The sequence below is a fragment of the Pungitius pungitius genome, chromosome 10 (assembly GCF_949316345.1).
Source record: "Pungitius pungitius chromosome 10, fPunPun2.1, whole genome shotgun sequence".
Taxonomy (NCBI): domain Eukaryota; kingdom Metazoa; phylum Chordata; class Actinopteri; order Perciformes; family Gasterosteidae; genus Pungitius; species Pungitius pungitius.
Window position 1 is genome coordinate 4,447,754 of NC_084909.1, and position 17,572 is coordinate 4,465,325.

General features: G+C 47.1%; 1 protein-coding gene across 2 annotated transcripts; it reads right to left on the minus strand.

Annotated features, from left to right (window-relative positions):
- On the minus strand, nt 1-15,921 carry si:dkey-230p4.1 (trichohyalin). Of its 2 annotated transcripts, none has more exons than XM_062565056.1 (27): nt 15,772-15,921; nt 15,015-15,185; nt 14,656-14,793; nt 14,501-14,578; nt 14,340-14,410; nt 14,088-14,253; nt 13,895-14,001; nt 12,516-13,457; nt 12,249-12,345; nt 11,877-12,016; nt 11,625-11,690; nt 10,850-10,904; nt 10,607-10,684; nt 10,162-10,308; nt 9,963-10,051; nt 9,706-9,847; nt 9,439-9,632; nt 9,229-9,356; nt 5,419-8,873; nt 4,634-5,101; nt 4,484-4,564; nt 4,204-4,356; nt 3,979-4,128; nt 3,832-3,888; nt 3,689-3,751; nt 1,998-3,605; nt 1-439 (listed from the first exon to the last, which is right to left on the minus strand). In XM_062565056.1, exons 2-26 carry the CDS (start codon nt 15,153-15,155, stop codon nt 3,378-3,380), a joined length of 7,434 nt encoding a protein of 2,477 aa, XP_062421040.1. In that variant the 5' UTR covers nt 15,156-15,185; nt 15,772-15,921; the 3' UTR covers nt 1-439; nt 1,998-3,377. The 2 variants fall into 2 exon arrangements, with proteins under 2 accessions (XP_062421040.1, XP_062421039.1); XM_062565055.1 differs by having other exon boundaries at nt 5,398-8,873.
- Between the last annotated feature and the right edge of the window lie 1,651 nt (nt 15,922-17,572).

The window sequence follows — 17,572 nt, forward strand, 5'->3', positions numbered from 1 at the left end:
GAACTTTCAACAGCATTGCTGTGTCCCATTTTTCCGATTAGTACAATGAGTACGTTATTTGTGTCCCATGTGTACGATGTGTTCCGTGGGTGTTATATTATTCATGTGTCCCATGTGTCCAGAGGACAGGGTGTCCCAATGTATATCATATGTCCCATTTGTCGCATGTGTCCCCATGTATGATGTGTCCAATATGTCCCATGTGTATGATGCGTCCCATGAGTGCGATGCGTCCAATCTGTCTGATGTGTACGATGTGCCCGAGTCCGAGGTGTCCGATCTGATGAATCCATTTTGCTGCGTGCTGCGTTTGGACCTTGAGTTTCTCCATCAGCTGCTGTTGTTCCTGGATCAGAGTCTGGTTCTCCATCTGGTTTGATCCGATCTCACAAAGACTCGGATGAACCTGGACCAGCTGGAGGCGGACTAGGGACCCACTCTGTATGTGCACACACAAGATGTGGTATTGATATTACAATACCAATAATATAATGTGGTTATTAACAGATCATTCTAAGCTACCAAACATGTTTTCTGTGAGAATTTCCAGACTGATAACAACTTCATCACTGAAGTACGACAAAGAGAAAGAAGTATGGAGAATAAATGTAAAACCTATTGGGGCTGTCAAAATTAACGCGGTAATCTTTGCAATTAATGTGGCCAAAGTTAATGCAATAAAATATTTTAACGCAGTCAACGCGACTTTGTTTACTCCTGGTGTGCAGGAAGTAACAAAGTTGACCTCGGAAACGCAACAGCCGCCAGCTGCAGTCAGTGAGACAGGAGAGACCGAGGTGGTAGCTGAAGATGGAGAGAGCTCTGCTTCGGAAGTAAAACAGTCGTGACATACAGCAGAGAACTGTGCAGAGGAAATCCTCCATGTGTCAAACAGATGGGGGGTGAGGGGCAAACAGACCACTTTACGCACTGCTAGGCTAAGCTAGCTGCTAGGCTACTTCCATCTCAACATCTCCTCTTTTTTTTTTGCTAAGTATGGAAGGTCGTGAAGGAGGAAGGTTGTGTCAGCTCGGCACGGCTCAGGAAGATATGTCAATTTATCGCATTGTCAATTGATTACCTACAGCCAATTAATTTTATTGCTGAGTTAGCTGATGTTCCACAACATTTAAAAGTGTTTTTTTACTGGGCCAAGGCTAACTAGGAGCTTCAGCTAAGCTAAAGCTAAGTAGCAGTGGGATGCCTCAATTCTCCACCGACAACTACTACAAACTTCTGCAGAAGATTTTGATCCTGGAAATAAAAATCCACTGGCTAGAAGTGAAAGTGGATGTAAATGGACTGTGTGGGAACAATACCACTTTACCATGGACTCACAACACTGGACAAACGCAAGCTAAGACACAGCTAACTAGCACCACAAGCCCTACCAAGAACCAGGAGAGCTATGTAGCAGTTAGTCAATCTTCACATGCTGGTCCTCCCTGGAACTCTCTCGGTGCAAAACCTCCACAGCAACCAAGCCTAGAACTAAAAAACACATTTGATTGACCCAATTATGGGTCTACTCTCACCTAAAGAAAATATCATGGATTAGAGGACTGATGTCTCAATGATATTTGTAAAAGCTTGTCCATGCGTTTATCTTCAGTAGACTCTACTGTAACAGTGTGTTTACATGTCTCTGTAAAGAGTCAATCAGAAAACTCCAGCTGATCCAGAACCCTGCAGCTCCAGTCCCCATAGGACCAGGAAAGGATCACATGACTCCAGTTCTCAGGTCTTTACACTGGCTTCCTGTCACACAAATTGACTTCAAAGTCCTGCTGCTAGTTTATAAAGCACTGAATGGTTTAGGGCCAAAGTAAATTTCTGATCTGCTGATACCTGATGACCCACCACAAACCAAAGTTCTTAAAGACAATAAGTGGGTTTGGATTAATTTAGATTAATATCAGTGATATGTTGTATTCATAATGGAGGCTTTAAAGTCTCCTATTTTCACTGTCATCTAGCAAACCTTCACCCACACAAACCTTCAGGACTGAGACCACAAGCAGAGACTGGCCGGCCTGGATGGCAATAGTACTCAGAGTAGTGACAGGAAGCTCCACGTTCTCTTTTACAGTCATCCTTCCTTCCTTTCTCCTCTGTCCTCCACATGTCTCCTTCTGTCCTTCACACGTCTCCTTCTGTCCTCCACGCGATCCCTCAGTCTCTCCGGTTGTCATGAACAAACCCTGTTAGTAGCTCTTTCTTCTTCTTCTCTTCCTTTTTATTCTAGACTATATTCTTTTTCTCCCACACAGTGTTAAAGCTTCTGAACCGGTCTTGTGTTAAGTCTGGTTCCTACAGGGAACCCGGGCCTGCTTGCTGGGAAGTTCCTTTGGTCTCCTACAGAACACGAATAGGTCCCCAGAGTGACTCCTCTCGCACTTATCACAGTGGACTTGTGGGTTATCTGGAGAAGCTGCTCACTCTGTGGAACCATAGCGGGAGCTAACATTAGCTCAGCGGTGTCACTGGAGAACCAGAATTAGGCGAAACCCGATCCGGAAAAGAAGTGACCCGGTTAGTCATGAGGAGACAACACCTTCTCTAAATATAGTGTCGTGTTGAAGGAAATGAATGTACTGAACCAGTACTCTTTAAGTAAGTAAGTAAGGATGTTTAACAGTGGGGTCCTATGAAGGTACTCTATATATGTATATATCTCTTTAGTTAGTATGCCACTGCTGTTAGCTTGGTAACTAGCTTAGCTAACTTAAGATGCAAGTGTAAAGCTGGCTAATTTATCTATGTTCTAATTGTAACGTTAAATCAATAGCTAGCTAAGTTTAACCTTAATTAGCTAGCTAGCTGGCCTAGCTATGTTCCAGGCGTAACGTAGTTAAATAGCTACATTCACTATGTTCAAAATGTAATGTTATCTTCAACAGTTTCACAACAAAACAATAAAATATCAATAAAAGACAAACATTTGGGCGCTGATGGAGAGATAAACAATCATTCACTCTCACATTATAAGCCTGTATTGGAGTAGAAAGGGTTTGTCCAGCTGATGCTGTATCGCTCTTTGGAGGCTGCCCAGAGCATCACAACATTGAAAATTACAACCTCTTATCAAAGCCTTGGTGTTTATTGAGCTTCACAAAAACACAGTTGACCTATGACCCTCACATGAGCCAAGCTAGAGGATCATAGGAAACATAGTCAAAACAGAAATACAAAACAATAACAAACTCATTGACCTATAAACTGGCTCATAAAACAAGTAAAGAAGTATAAAAGCAGAGTAAAGATAACTTTGTACTCTGTATAAAAATACAGTAAAACGTCTATGTATATATTCCATGTATCTCAGGTCTCACAATTCTGCTCATTTGGTTCTCAGAAGTGTTTTTAGTATTCAGGCATTACGATTGGCTAAGGGACAACCTAAGCTCCTCCTCTCTGAGGCTGCGGTCCAATCGCTGCGTCTCAGTCACCAGGACGGATGGGATTGGACAACGCGTGACGGCGTCCAGTGAATCCCTGAGGTTGTGTCTCAGAGAGAGCAGCCATTGGCTGTTCCTGGAGGACTGCTGGATGAACTCTGCCCTCTGCTGCTGGTCGGCAGCCAATAAGAGACGTAGCCGGCTGACCTGAACGACGGAGACACAGTGACATCATCAGCATCTACCTGACAAACCAAACCATGTGGCACGCTCCTCTTTGGAGCTCTCACCTGCTCCTCCAGCTCCCTGACTCTTTCCCTCAGGTGTTCTTCTTCTGTGGTGTCTGTAGACTCCTGAACAAACACCACAGCTTTACACATGTACACACAAAATTGATATATATATATATATTATATATGTGTGTGTGTCTCACCTGAGATCTGGTGCTGTCAGTTAGCTGCTGTCTGAAGCTTGAACGCTCCGCCTCCACCTACACACAAACAACACACATTTCACACTGTATGTGTACCTGTGCGGTGTGTCTCCCAGCCTGTCTATACATTTCTCAGTGTGTCTCTACCTGTCTCAGCGCGTCCCTGAGTGCCCGTCTGTCTCTCTTCAACCGGTCTCTCTGATGTTCAAGGTGACAGGTCTTGTAGTGGACCCGTTTCTGATCGAGCTCCAGTTGAGCCACCAGATGTTGCAGCACCACCAGTCTATCTCCGGCCGCCTAGTGAGACAAACCTCCGTCACTTGTCTGTTCCCACTGATCGTGTGCCGACCGGCCAATCAGACAGGGACTCACCTGATCTGGGCTAGACCCCGCCCCCAGGGTCTGCTCCTGTAGGTTGGCTCTCTCCCTGTAGCCAATCATAGCCACCTGTGTTTGCTCCAGAGCCAATCGGACACGATCTCTGTCTTTCTCCAGCTCCTCTGTCCTCTGAGTCAGAGCGTACACCTTCACCACAACAACATCAATATCACTCTAACAGTATTTTATACACTGATGTATTAGTGCAGTTTTCCTTGCTGTGAGGAATCATTACTACATTAAAAGTCCTTAAATGACGTGTTTAATGCTTTACCTCAGCTTCTCTTTGTTTCAGCAGCTTCCTAATCTGCTGCTCCTCCTCCTCCTCCTCCTCATCCTGCTGCTGGTCCTCCTCCTCCAGAAACAATAAACATGTAAATGTCATGTCCCCTTCTTCTATTGAATTTTCCAGAAGAAACCTTACTTCTCCTCCTCCTTCTCCACCTCCTTTCTCCTTGTTGTTTGTCTCTCGGCCTCTCTTCCTCCGTTCATTCTGCTCCTTCATCGTGACTCTGAAATGGCTCTCCTGCCCTTCCTTCCTTGCCTCCTCCACCCTTGACCGCCACTCCTTCTCAATCTCCTGCTCTCTCTTCCTCAGCCTCTGGACTTCTCTTGACAGAGCTTTCAGCTTCACCTCCTTCTCCTCATCCTCCACCCCTTCCACTCTGTTCCTCAACCTCTCCTCGGCATCTCGCATGTGCTCCTCTGCCTTCTCCTTTGCCTGTTGGGCCTCCTCCAGCTCGTCCATCATCTCCCTTCTCCTCCTCTCCAGGGCATTGGCTCTGGCTCTCAGCTCCTCCACCTCTCCTCTCTCCTTCTCCGCCTCCTCTCTGGACCTCTCTACCTCCTCCTTCAGGATTCTCCTCAGACGCTCCTCCTCTGTGTGGCTCTCCTGAATGATGCATGTTTAGAGCAAAGCGTGACCATCGTATTTTTAATTTCCTTTTTTTCACTACAGAGCAAAAGGCTCCTACGTTAGCTTAGCATAGCAACTAGAAACGGGAATTAGCAGAGTGGCTCACAACGATGTTGAAACATCCTGGAGTATATTAGTACTTTTATATACACACATATATATATACACATAAATATATATATACACACACACACACACACACACACACACACACATATTAATATATATACACACATACACACACACACACACACATGTATATATTTTTGCACCTCCTCTCTGAGAGCATTCACCTCCTTCTCTTTTGTCATTAACGTCTCTTGGACATGCTCCTTCTCCTTCTGCTCCTTCTGTACCTCCTCTCTGAGAGCATTCACCTCCTTCTCTTTTGTCATTAACGTCTCTTGAAAATGCTCCTTCTCCTTCTGCTCCTTCTGTACCTCCTCTCTGAGAGCATTCACCTCCTTCTCTTTTGTCATTAACGTCTCTTGAAAATGCTCCTTCTCCTTCTGCTCCTTCTGTACCTTCTCTCTGAGAGCATTCACCTCCTTCTCTTTTGTCATCAACGTCTCTTGGACATCCTCCTTCTCCTTCTGTACCTCCTCTCTGAGAGCATTCACCTCCTTCTCTTTTGTCATTAACGTCTCTTGAAAATGCTCCTTCTCCTTCTGTACCTCCTCTCTGAGAGCATTCACCTCCTTCTCGCTTGTCATCAACGTCTCTTGGACATCCTCCTTCTCCTTCTGCTCCTTCTGTACCTCCTCTCTGAGAGCATTCACCTGCTTCTCTTTTGTCATTAACGTCTCTTGGAAATGCTCCTTCTCCGTATGCTCCTTTTGTACCTCCTCTCTGAGAGCATTCACCTCCTTCTCTTTTGTCATTAAGGTAGCTCGGACATCTTCCTTCTCCTTCTGCTCCTTCTGTACCTGCTCTCTGTGAGCATTCACCTCCCTCTCTTTTGTAAATAACATCTCTTGGGCATGCTCCTTTTCTGTGTGCTCCTTTTGCACCTCCTCTCTGAGAGCATTCATATCCTTCTCTGTTGCCATTAACGTCTTTTGGACTTGATCCTTCTCCTCCTGCACCTTCTGCACCTCCTCTCTGAGAGCATTCACCTCCTTCTCTTTTGTCATTAACATCTTTTGGAAATGCTCCTCCTTCTGCTCCTTCTGTACATCTTCTCTGAGAGCATTCACCTCCTTCTCTTTTGTCTTTAACGTCTCTTGGAAATGCTCCTTCTCCTTATGCTCCTTTTGTACCTCTTCTCTGAGAGCATTCACCTCCTTCTCTTTTGTCATTAAGGTAGCTCGGACATCTTCCTTCTCCTTCTGTACCTGCTCTCTGAGAGCATTCACCTCCCTCTCTTTTGTAAATAACGTCTCTTGGGCATGCTCCTTTTCTGTGTGCTCCTTTTGCACCTCCTCTCTGAGAGCATTCATATCCTTCTCTGTTGCCATTAACGTTTTTTGGACTTGATCCTTCTCCTTAAGCTCCTTTTGTACCTCCTCTCTGAGAGCATTCACCTCCTTATCTTTTGTCATTAATGTCTCATGGAAATGCTCCTTCTCCTTCAGCTCCTTTTGTACCTCCTCTCTGAGAGCATTCACCTCCTTCTCTTTTGTCATTAACGTCTCTTGGACATGCTCCTTTTCCTTCTGCTCCTTCTGTACATCCTCTCTGAGAGCATTCACCTCCTTCTCTTTTTTCATTAACGTCTCTTGGACATGCTCCTTTTCTGTGTGCTCCCTTTGCACCTCCTCTCTGAGAGCATTCATATTCTTCTCTGTTGCCATTAACGTCTTTTGGACTTGATCCTTCTCCTCCTGCACCTTCTGCACCTCCTCTCTGAGAGCATTCACCTCCTTCTCTTTTGTGAATAACGTCTCTTGGGCATGCTCCTTTTCTGTGTGCTCCTTTTGCACCTCCTCTCTGAGAGCGTTCATATCCTTCTCTGTTGCCATTATTGTCTTTTGGAAGTAATCCTTCTCCTCCTGCACCTTCTGCACCTCCTCCCTGAGAACCTTCACCTCCCTCCTACTCTGCCAAAGTTCCACTGATAGTCTCGCCTTCTCCTCCTCCAACTCTCTCGTTCTGGACCTCCCACCTTCCTCTAACAGAAGGTGCTGCCTTCTATTAGCTTCTGCCAGTTTCCTTTTCTCCTCTTTTTCCTCCTTCAGCTCCTCCTCAAGCTTACTCTTTTCCTCCTCCGTCTTACTCAGATGTACTCTTTTCTCCTGCACCTCCCTCTCCATATCCTCTAACCTTTCATCCAGCGTCCTCCTTTGCTCCCTTGCTCTCCTCAGTGCTTCCATCTCTTTCTCCCGCTCCTCCTCCACCCCTCTCACTTTCTCTTTAAGTGTTCTCTGCTCCTCCTCCATGTCCATCAGCGTATTATCCAGTCGTCTCCTCCTGTCCAGCTCAATTCTTCTCAGTGCATCCCTTTCTCTCCCATCCTCTTCCTCCTTCTCCTCCAGCATAGTTTTTAGGTACTGCGCCTCCTCCTCTCGCTTCTTCAGGATTTGGTTCAACTTTGTCATCTCCCTCATCCTCCGCTCAGCCTGCTCCCTCCACTCCTTCACCTCCTCCTCTAGCCTATCGCAGTCCTCCTCCCTTTCTCTGGCTCTCCTCCTCTCTCCCTCCTTTTCAGCCTGTGCTGCCTGCAGCTCTCTGGCCTGAGAGGAGAGCGTGACATCCTTTTCTCGTCCCTCACTCCTCTCTGTCTGTAGGAGGAGCCGGGCTTCTTTCAGCAGCGCCTCCAACTGCTCCTCCCTCCCTGCTCTCTTCTTCAGTTCGAAGTTTGCCTCCTGACACTCTCTTTCTCCCTCCTCCTTCTGCTCTTTTGCTAACCTCATCTGCTCCTTCAGCTCCTCCACCTCCTCCTCCCTCTCCCTCACAGCGCTTATCTGTCGCTCCAGGCTGCGCTCCAACCGCTCTACCTCCTCTTTCATCTCCTCACATTCCTCCTTGGCCACATTCAGCCTCACCCTCAGTAGCTCCACTTCCGCCACCTTCTCCATCAGCCTCACCACCTCCCCCTCTGCTCTAATCACCTCCCCTCTGAGTTGGTCTACCTCCTCTTCCCTTCTCCTTCTATCATACTCCTCTTTGTCTTGCAGTATCTCCTTCTCTCTCTTCTCCTCCTCTAGCTCAGAGTTTTTTTTTCTTAGTATGTTAACCTCCTCCTCCATTCTCCTCCTCCATCTTTTTGCCTCCTCTGCTTCCTTCCTCAATCGCCCAATCTCCTCCTCCCTCATCTCCTTCTCGCGTTCGAATCTCTCCATCCGGTCACACAGTGCCTCAATCTCCTCCTCTCTTCTCACCTCCTCTTCCCTCAGCCGGACCTCTGTCCTCTTCTCCTTCTCCTCCACCTCCAATCTTGCCTCCTCCTGCTGAATCATCTCCATCATGTGGCCTATACGCACCTCCCTCTTTGTCACCTCCTCCCTCAGCCTCTCTACCTCCTTTTGTCTGTCCTGCTCCTCCTCCATCAGCCCCTCTATGCGCCTCCTCAGCGCCTCCACCTCCCCGTCCTTCGTCCCAAGCGCCTCGTTCAGAGCCTCCCTTTCTCTCTGCCAGACCTCCAGTTCCTCTTCATCTTCCCTCCTTCTCCTCCTCAAGTCTTCCACCTCCCTCGACAGCCTCTCAGTCTCTTCCCTTAGAGCCTCCTTCTCCTCCTCCCCCCTCCTCTTCTGTTCTTCTCTCCCGGCTGTGGTTCTTTCCAGCTCTCCTCGTAGACACTCAATTTCTCCTTCAGAGTTAAAGAAAAAATGGAAAATTACTGTTAATCCATCCATCCATCCATCCATCTTCAAACTGCTGATCCTACACACAGGGTCGCTGGAGGGGGTGGAGTCAATCGGTCGCCAGCCAATCGCAAGGCAACACAGAGACAAACAACCATTCACGCTCACATTCACACACATAAGGGCAATTTAGAGTTCCCAATCAACCTAATCCCCAGAGCAGGTCTTTGGAGTGTGGGAGGAACACGGGGGGAACGCAGACTCCACACAGAAAGGCCTCTAGGCCATTAGTACAAATACCAGGGATAGTACTTTTATGTGAAGACTGCTACTACTGAATGATGGAGGTGGCTCACTGACCTCTTAAGGCCTCTTTGACCTGCTGCACCGTGACGACGTGTGTGACCAGCTGACAGCGCTCCACCTCCGACTGTGACAGCTCCTTCTGCTGCTGAGCCAGCTGCTCCTGGAGAGACAGCGAGAGCCTCCTGCAGGGCCAGAGAGACGCTGGTACAAGTACACACAAAGTACTATATATATATATATATATAAAACACACAGGCGCTGTACCTGAGCTCCTGCACCTCCTCCTCCAGCTGCTCCCTCTGCCCCTGCAGATGCCCCTGCTCCTCCTGCAGCCACCTGCTCTCCCTCTGTTGCTCCTTCTGCTGCCGCTCTCTCCTTCTGACCTGCTCCTCTGACTGCCTCAGCTGCTGCTGCGCCTCCTTTAGCTCCGAGCACACAGAGGCATGCTGGGAGGACAGCTAAAGAGCACACACACACACATCAACAATGATGCATGGACCAGGTGAAACGCTGTCACCTCCTCCTCTTTACCTCTTCCAGCTGACCTCCCTCACTCCCTCTTTCCTCCATCAGCAGGAGCAACTGTCTCTCCTTCTCCTGCAGAGTCCTCTCCATCTCTCTCTCTGCTCCTCTGAGTCGACGAATGACGTCAGCCTCCTCCTCTCTCTGAGCCCTGAACACATAATTGTTTACATTATGATCAATGTTAGTGATTGATGACGACAATCAATGCTGACATTGAGGATTAAAGATTCAGATTCATCTGTCGTCATGGGAACCAGACTCACCTGAGTCGGCTGCAGTCCAGGTTGATGGTGTCGACCTCTCTCTGCAGAGAGGTGACCTCTGACCTCGCCCCCTGCAGCTCACACTCCAGCTGCACACACACATACACACAGATCAGACAGGTGGAGGCAGCATCAGGCAGGTGGAGGCAGCATCAGGCAGGTGGAGGCAGCATCAGGCAGGTGGAGGCCGCAGCGTTACCTTCAGTAGCTGCTGGCTCAGCTCCTTCTTGTCTAGAGCCAGACAGGAGTTCAGGGCGGCCATCTTGTTCACAGCATCACAAGCATCCTCCACCTCCCTCCTCAAGACACACTCAGAGGAGGAGAGCCTCAACACATCGTCTCTGGACTGGGGGGGCATGATGACACAATGACACAGAATGAGCTGGACTCAGAAGTAATGCAATCTGGGTAGATTTGTGTAAAAGAAAATATTCAGAATACGCGGGAAATTGGAATTTTTCACAAATCCTGATCTCAATGCGAATTGTGCATTTCCCATCATGCACTGTGTCATGCCCGGTGACATCATTGCTGAGTATGTGTTTTTGATCAGAGTGGAACACAAATGTCCCCAGCATGCATTGGTGTGAAATGGTATACAGACATGTGACAGGGAAGTTGATGACATCATCAGAGCCTGGTACCTTCTGCAAAGCGTCTCTGATGTCGGCAGCTTCTTCTTCTGCTCTCTGTCGGTCCAGCTGCTGCCTCTCCAGCGCCCCCTGCAGAGCACAGACACAACTACAGACTTTGCCCAATCCCACCAATATCATATTAATATAATGAGAGTATATATAATATAAATATTTATATATTTATATAAATATTTTATATTTCTAATATAAATAATACTACAACTTTGAGCTGTATTATAACATAGTGATTACCTTCAGGGTGAGGACCTCCGTCAGCTGGACCTTCCCCACGTCGGCAGCCTCCACTCTGAAACACAACCAGGGTGGTATTGCAACCAGGATAAGGGATTAAGCCGGGATATCCCCGTTATCCTGGATGAATTTAGCTTTGACTTGGTTGCACAAAAGTATCCAGGGTGATTTATTCTTTGCAGCTAACAGCCAGGCTAAGATTAATCCTGGAGTCTCATGTGTTCTACATTTGCAAACTTACCAGCCTGCAAAATGGTTTTATATTTTATCTTGACTTGTTACCAAGATCTCCAGTATTTTGTTCTGTGCGAGCCATTCAATTGTAAAGATATTTAGAATTAGACACAGATTATAGAGATTTGTGCATATTGTAAAACATTCGTGCATTATGAATAAGGGAAATGAGGCCTAGTCTTTAGGGTAAATGTACAGAGGAACACCAATTCCCTCTGCTCACTTTTAAGGCAAAGTATAGGCTAAATAATAATACATTTTATAGTGCTTTACATGTTGCTACTTAGAGACTGAACATTAAAACCAGTACATTTGTGTATATTGAGTGTACAACTTGGATATTTTTAAATCCTTCTGCATTCAGTTGGTCTGTGATTGTCTGCAGGCTTTTTCTGTTTAATTACAGCTGCTGTATTTCCTTTTTTTGCATATTTCATGCTTCACCTCCTCATATATTTGATCATAATAAATAAAACCTTCAATAGAAATTGATTTACATTAGATATATAATAATATATATGTATATTATATATATTAATACCGTCTGAGTGTTTCTCTCTCCATCCCCTCCAACCGGAGACGCAGCGAGGACGACGTCCCACGCTCCCTGTGACACACACACACACACACACACACACACACACACACACACACACACACACACACACACACACACACACACACACACACACACACACACACACACACACACACACACACACACTGGAGGTGGTAATTTACATTCAATTTGGGAAGTGTGTGTGTGTGTGTGTGTGTGTGTATGTGTGTGTACCTGCTAAGAAGGGCCAGAGTATGCGTGAGCTCCAGCTGTGTGCGTTGGATCATCAACTGGTGTTTGTCTTCCAGCTGTTTCAGTCGGAGCTGAACATCTGTTTTCTCCCCTCCGAGCTGCTGTAGAGGTAGCTCCGCCCCCTTAGAACACACACACACACACACACACACACACACACACAGTAGCTGTGTCTCAAATGGTCAGTTCCATCTCATCGTGGAGGACATCATTTATTCAGGACGTAGGCAGGTAAGCCAGCAGTGGGGAGGAGTTCACTTTTAAATGGAACTGACAACATAGTGGACAGACCCAGGACCCAGGCTGAAGACGTCTGAGGACACACACGGACCTCTGAAGGTAGATCTAACTCACCAGTTTGACCGATTCAAGACAACACTCTGCGTCTCCTTGTCTCTGCTCCTCCTTCTGATGGTCCTCAGCCTGCAGAGAGCAATACAGCTCCTCAATGCTGGGAGACAGACAGAGAGCAGTTCATTCATCTAGAATAAAGTTGATGGTCAGCAGCAAAAGTATGAAGTAGAAAAGAATCCAAATAAAAACAATAAAGAAAACTAATGTGAACAGAAAAAGAAATGAACCAGGAAGTGACCAAAAGACAGAAGAAGAATGAAGATCTACCGTTCTGTCCACTCCGCAACTTTGGTCTCATGAAGGAGCTGCAACTTGGTCACCTCTTGCTTCTTCTCCTCCTCCAGTCCCTCCCTCTCCTCCTCCAACCTCTTCTTCTCCTCCTCCAGTCCCTCCCTCTCCTCCAACATATTCTTCTCCTCCTCCTCCAGTCCCTCCCTCTCCTCCTTCAACCTCTTCTTCTCTCCCGCCAGTCCCTCCTTTTTCTCCTCCAACCTCTTATTTTCTTCGTCTAGTCCCTCCCTCTCCTCCTTCAACCTCTTCTTCTCCTCCTCCAGTCCCTCCCTCTCCTCCGTCAACCTCTTATTCTCCTCCTCCAGTCCCTCCCTCTCCTCCTTCAACATCTTCTTCTCCTCCTCCAGTCCCTCCCTCTCCTCCTTCAACCTCTTCTCCTCCTCCTCCAGTCCCTCCCTCTCCTCCTTCAACCTCTTCTTCTCCTCATCCAGTCCCTCCCTCTCCTCCTTCAACCTCTTCTCCTCCTCCTCCTGTCCCTCCCTCTCCTCCTTCAATCTCTTCTTCTCTCCCTCCAGTCCTTCCTTCTTCTCCTCCAACCTCTTATTTTCCTCCTCCAGTCCCTCCCTCTCCTCCTTCAACAGCTTCTTCTCCTCATCCAGTCCCTCCCTCTCCTCCTCCAACCTCTTCTTCTCTCCCCCCAGTCCCTCATTCTCCTCCTCCTGCTGTTCATCTTGGGGCTGCACTTCTCCTAAGGAGAAGGTTCCCAGGTTGGAGGAGGCGATGAGAGGAGGTAGGGGTGATGAGGGGTCCTGAAGAGTGGGGGGTGAGTGAGGAGTAAGGGGGACGATAGCTGGGGGGGCAGAGGAGAAGGGTTTGACCAGAGGAGCTTTGAGCCTCAGAGAAGAGGAGACAGAGTCACAGCTGGACAGGAGAGAGGAGGAGAGACGAGAAAACTCCGCTCTGAGCTGCCAAAGATCCCTGAAGACAGAGAGACAGGTTAGTCAACTTTAGAGTGGGTCCACAGACGACATTTAGGTTCAGCATCAAGTGCATCCAACCCAGCGGGACCAGAACAACAACAAGAAAGAACATTTCTTTAGAGAAAGCCAAAAGTGCTACCTGGTCCAGGTTCTACCAATAACTACTTTATAACTACTGTTGTGCCATTATTGCACCAAAATGAATTATGCTAAATGACATGATTGTAATTTTCAGACCATTTTATGCCACCGATCTCATAATGGCAATAGCGTAAAAATGAAAGGACGCTCTTTCAAAGAACGTTTAGACATTAAAATTGGAATGTGAATCAATATATCCTAAACATTAAATGCTTCAGTTGTATCAGTGTAGACTGTGCTATACAAGAAGGAGTTACACTAGTCACGCTGTGAGATGAACAAAACCTGCCATACCTGTCGGCGGCGGTTTTAACAGTGTGACAGTGTCTCCTCAGAGCGACCACGGATGTCCAAAGTGAAAGTAACCGAGCCTGGTGCTGACCCACATGACCTGTTAGACACTGGAGGCAAATACACACAAACACATCATTGGTCAGAGAATCAGCCTGAAAAATCAAAACAATCAGAGTTAAAACAAATCGCAGACCTCTCTCTCTCTCCGCCATTCATTCTCTTTCTGCCCCGCCTCCTCTAACGCTCTGGTCCAATCAGACGTCAGCTTCTGGCGTTCCTCCCTCAGGGCCTGGTTGGCCTGCTCTGATTGGCTGAGTTGCTCCTGGAGGATAGTGTTTGTTTCCACCAATCCCAGAGACCTGAAAAGAGATACACACAGGTAACACACATGTCCGTTAGCTAACCCTAACCCTAACACACACACACACACAGGTGTGATACACACCTCTGTTGTTCCTCTTCCAGCCGGATGAGGGCGCTCTCCAGGGAGTCACTGTGTTCATCCCTAATCCTCTGCTACACCCAAACACAACACACATCTGGATTAGCGCAGTGAGGAGAAGAAATATTCGTAGTAGTAGTACTTTTAGTACTACTAGTACTGACCTCGGCGCTGAGCACATGGCTGCTCACATCCTCCAGGTGAAGGTCTGATCGCTGACATCGATCTCTGTACTCAAAGACCTGAGATACAACCAGTGCCATCAGTACTACCACAAACAGGTACTAATACTCTGATGTACTAGGGTAACACTACTCACCTTGTTCTGCAGGCGGTGGATGAGCAGAGCCTGTCTGGCCTCCCTCTCTCTCCCCTCCCTCACCCTTCTCTTCCACTCCCTCTGCTCACTCTCCCCCCGCAGAGAGAGGGCGAGCGAGGGAGACAATGACTGGATGAACTGGAAAGAGAGAGAGAACGGGAAGTGGGAGAGAAACGTAATGGTTAATTCACCAGCAGATCATATGACCGCCTCCCCTCTCCTTCCCCTTTCCTGCTCCTGGACTCCCATTCTCCTCACCTTGTCTTCCATCTCCTCCCCCTCCTCACCCTAACCCTACAGAGGTCTGCTCCTGGACTCTCGCTCCCCTCATCTTCTCCTACCACCCCTCCCCTCCTCACCCTGTCCTCCAGAGCTCTGCTCCTGGACTCCAGCTCCTCTTTCTCTGCTCCACTCTCAGCCAGCTCCTCCTGCAGACGACACACTTCCCTCTGAAGCTCCGCCTTCTCTCGCTGCCATCCAATCAGGAGCTCTGCCTGCATGCTGACAGGTGAAGCTGCTCCTTAGGAATACTGGTGGACCAGGTGGAGGAGACCAAGTAAATAAAGAAGAAAGAAAGTTCACAAACTGATCTCAGGTCTGGAGCTAGAGACACCGTCTAAACATACCCACACGTAACTTATGAATATATCTATATGACAGTCTATTTGAATTCTAGTTTTTAAAAGAACAAAATTGGAAAAGTCCATGTGAGGAGAATACTTATGCAAGGATCTGTGTGTATTTATATTAAGTTGTGTAGCAGAAGAATTAGTACCGCGATGGGTGTAAAGAGCTGTCCTATTAGTATTTATACCTTTTCTCAAACAGTGTTATAGTATAGCTCAGTGCCCATATTAGCAGTATAAGGTATAGCAATTCCCAAGGTTATGTTAGTCTTTAATCGGCTTGATTAACAGCAGAGAGAGCTTAACACCACCAACAGACAGCAGGCGGAATCGGTTGTAACGGCTGAGCTAACGGACACAAAGACGAGACTCTCCGGGAGGAAACTAACAGGATCTAGTGGAACTAACGGTGCTGTTAACGCCACTCGGTTGCTAGCCTGTTAGCATGCTAACAGAAGGGAGACAAACTGTAAAAAGTCCGTGACGTCACCTGGCGGAGCTGCTACACAAGCACCACATACAAAACGGTCCAAAACATTTCATAAAACCCTTTTAAAACCACAACCGCGTTCGGTCATCCGGCTACACGTTTTTGTTGTTGTTAGCATTTTCAAACCAGGAAACATGACCTTTCACCCGGAGATGGCTACCTCACGTGACCGGAATCGAGTCAACGGAGTCGAACGTCCGCACATGGCGGCCATCTTGCCACAGTCAGCTCGCTCACCCATAACATTGTGTTGGAAGTGATGTATCACTAGCGATGATATCACTACCATTATGTATATCTATGGGCCAAATAACCAGCATACAGCGAATGTTCAACGGGCGGCGGGGAGGACGTGAAAAGGCGAAAGGAGCTAAGCGAATAAATCGCTTTTTTAAACTTTTAGCGAAAAATTCGGCCGACGCTGTCTTGCGAAAGCCAATCAGCGTTCAGATGCTCCGCTCGTCATCACCGCCGTCCTGCTGCCACAGCGTGAAGACGCTATGAAAGTGTCACTCACCACAGGCACAGCTGAGACTGCACCTGTAAGTTAGTTGGTATCCGACGTTTGTGTAATTTGCTCAACGAGTACAGTGTAGAAATAGTGTTTATTTGGTGGATAGCGGAAATGATATTGATAACTGTATTTACAGAGACAAGCTACGGAAATATGCAAATGAAGGCAAATTAATTACAACTATGCTGCGTTCACACCAAAAGCGAAGCGAATTTTCCCCAGCAGGGCATTTTTTTTTTCAAAATTATTTTAGTTGATGTTTTTAACCAAAGCAACTTACAATAAGTGCATTTCTACCGTAGAGATACAAACTCAGAAGAACAAGTAACAAGAAAGTAGTTTTCGTTAAATAAGCAGAATCCAACCAGCTACACCTACAGCGACACTACATCTATGGAAGCCCATTACCGCCACGAAAAAACAAGGGTAAGAAAGTCGAAATGATGATTCATGAAAAGCGAAATGATGCCTCATAAAGATATTTACGATATTATGACTTAAGAAAGTCGAAATTCTGACTTAAGATATGTGCATGTGCAGACTCCTTCGTTGCTTGGTAGATTGACTTTCCAAATCCCCGTGGCGATTTTTGTCAAAAGCGACCAGCGTCGAATTTATTGGAGACTTTTGTCTCCAATAAAGTCTATGGAGGATGGGTGTGATGTGCGAAAATCTGAGCACATCACACCCATCCTCCATAGACTTCACTGGCTTCCTGTCAGGTTCAGGATTGACTACAAGATCTGTCTCCTGACCTATCAATGTGTTCACGGCAGCGCACCATTGTACCTTAAAGAACTACTCACTACACATAACCCAACCCGTCATCTCCGTTCCTCCGACAGCCATAAACTCCAGGTACCCATGTCTAAACTCTGCACCATGGGAGACAGGGCCTTCCAGGTGACTGCGCCTCGACTGTGGAATGCCCTCCCCGACCACCTGAGGGCGCCACAGCCTTTAGAAGTTTTTAAAAACAAATTAAAGACCTATTTATTTTTTATTGCTTTCTCTTAGTATAACTGCTTTTAGCTACCTCTGAATGTGAATATGTACTTTTAATTTTCAATGTCTTTTAATGATTCTGCTCGTGTAATGCACTTTGAGATGTGTCCTCACATGTAAAGCGCAATATAAATAAAACGTATTATTTTGTTCAGTTTCTGTCCTCAGCGAGTCTCACAGAAACCTCGCGGCTTGCAGCAGTCCGGCTGCAGTCCGAGCACAGAGGAGACAAACGTCACGTCCAGGCGCCACTGATTCTGCAGCGTCTTCCCTCGTTGAGGA

Bases quoted from the DNA above. Each gene is read 5' to 3' on its own strand.
- si:dkey-230p4.1 (XM_062565055.1), bottom strand. From the start codon at position 15,155: ATGCAGGCAGAGCTCCTGATTGGATGGCAGCGAGAGAAGGCGGAGCTT. The intron at 14,254-14,339 runs GTGTGTATCACA...ATCTCTTTTCAG, and splicing joins CTGGAAGAGGAACAACAGAG to GTCTCTGGGATTGGTGGAAA. The intron at 4,129-4,203 runs GTGAGTCCCTGT...TTGTCTCACTAG, and splicing joins CGGGGTCTAGCCCAGATCAG to GCGGCCGGAGATAGACTGGT.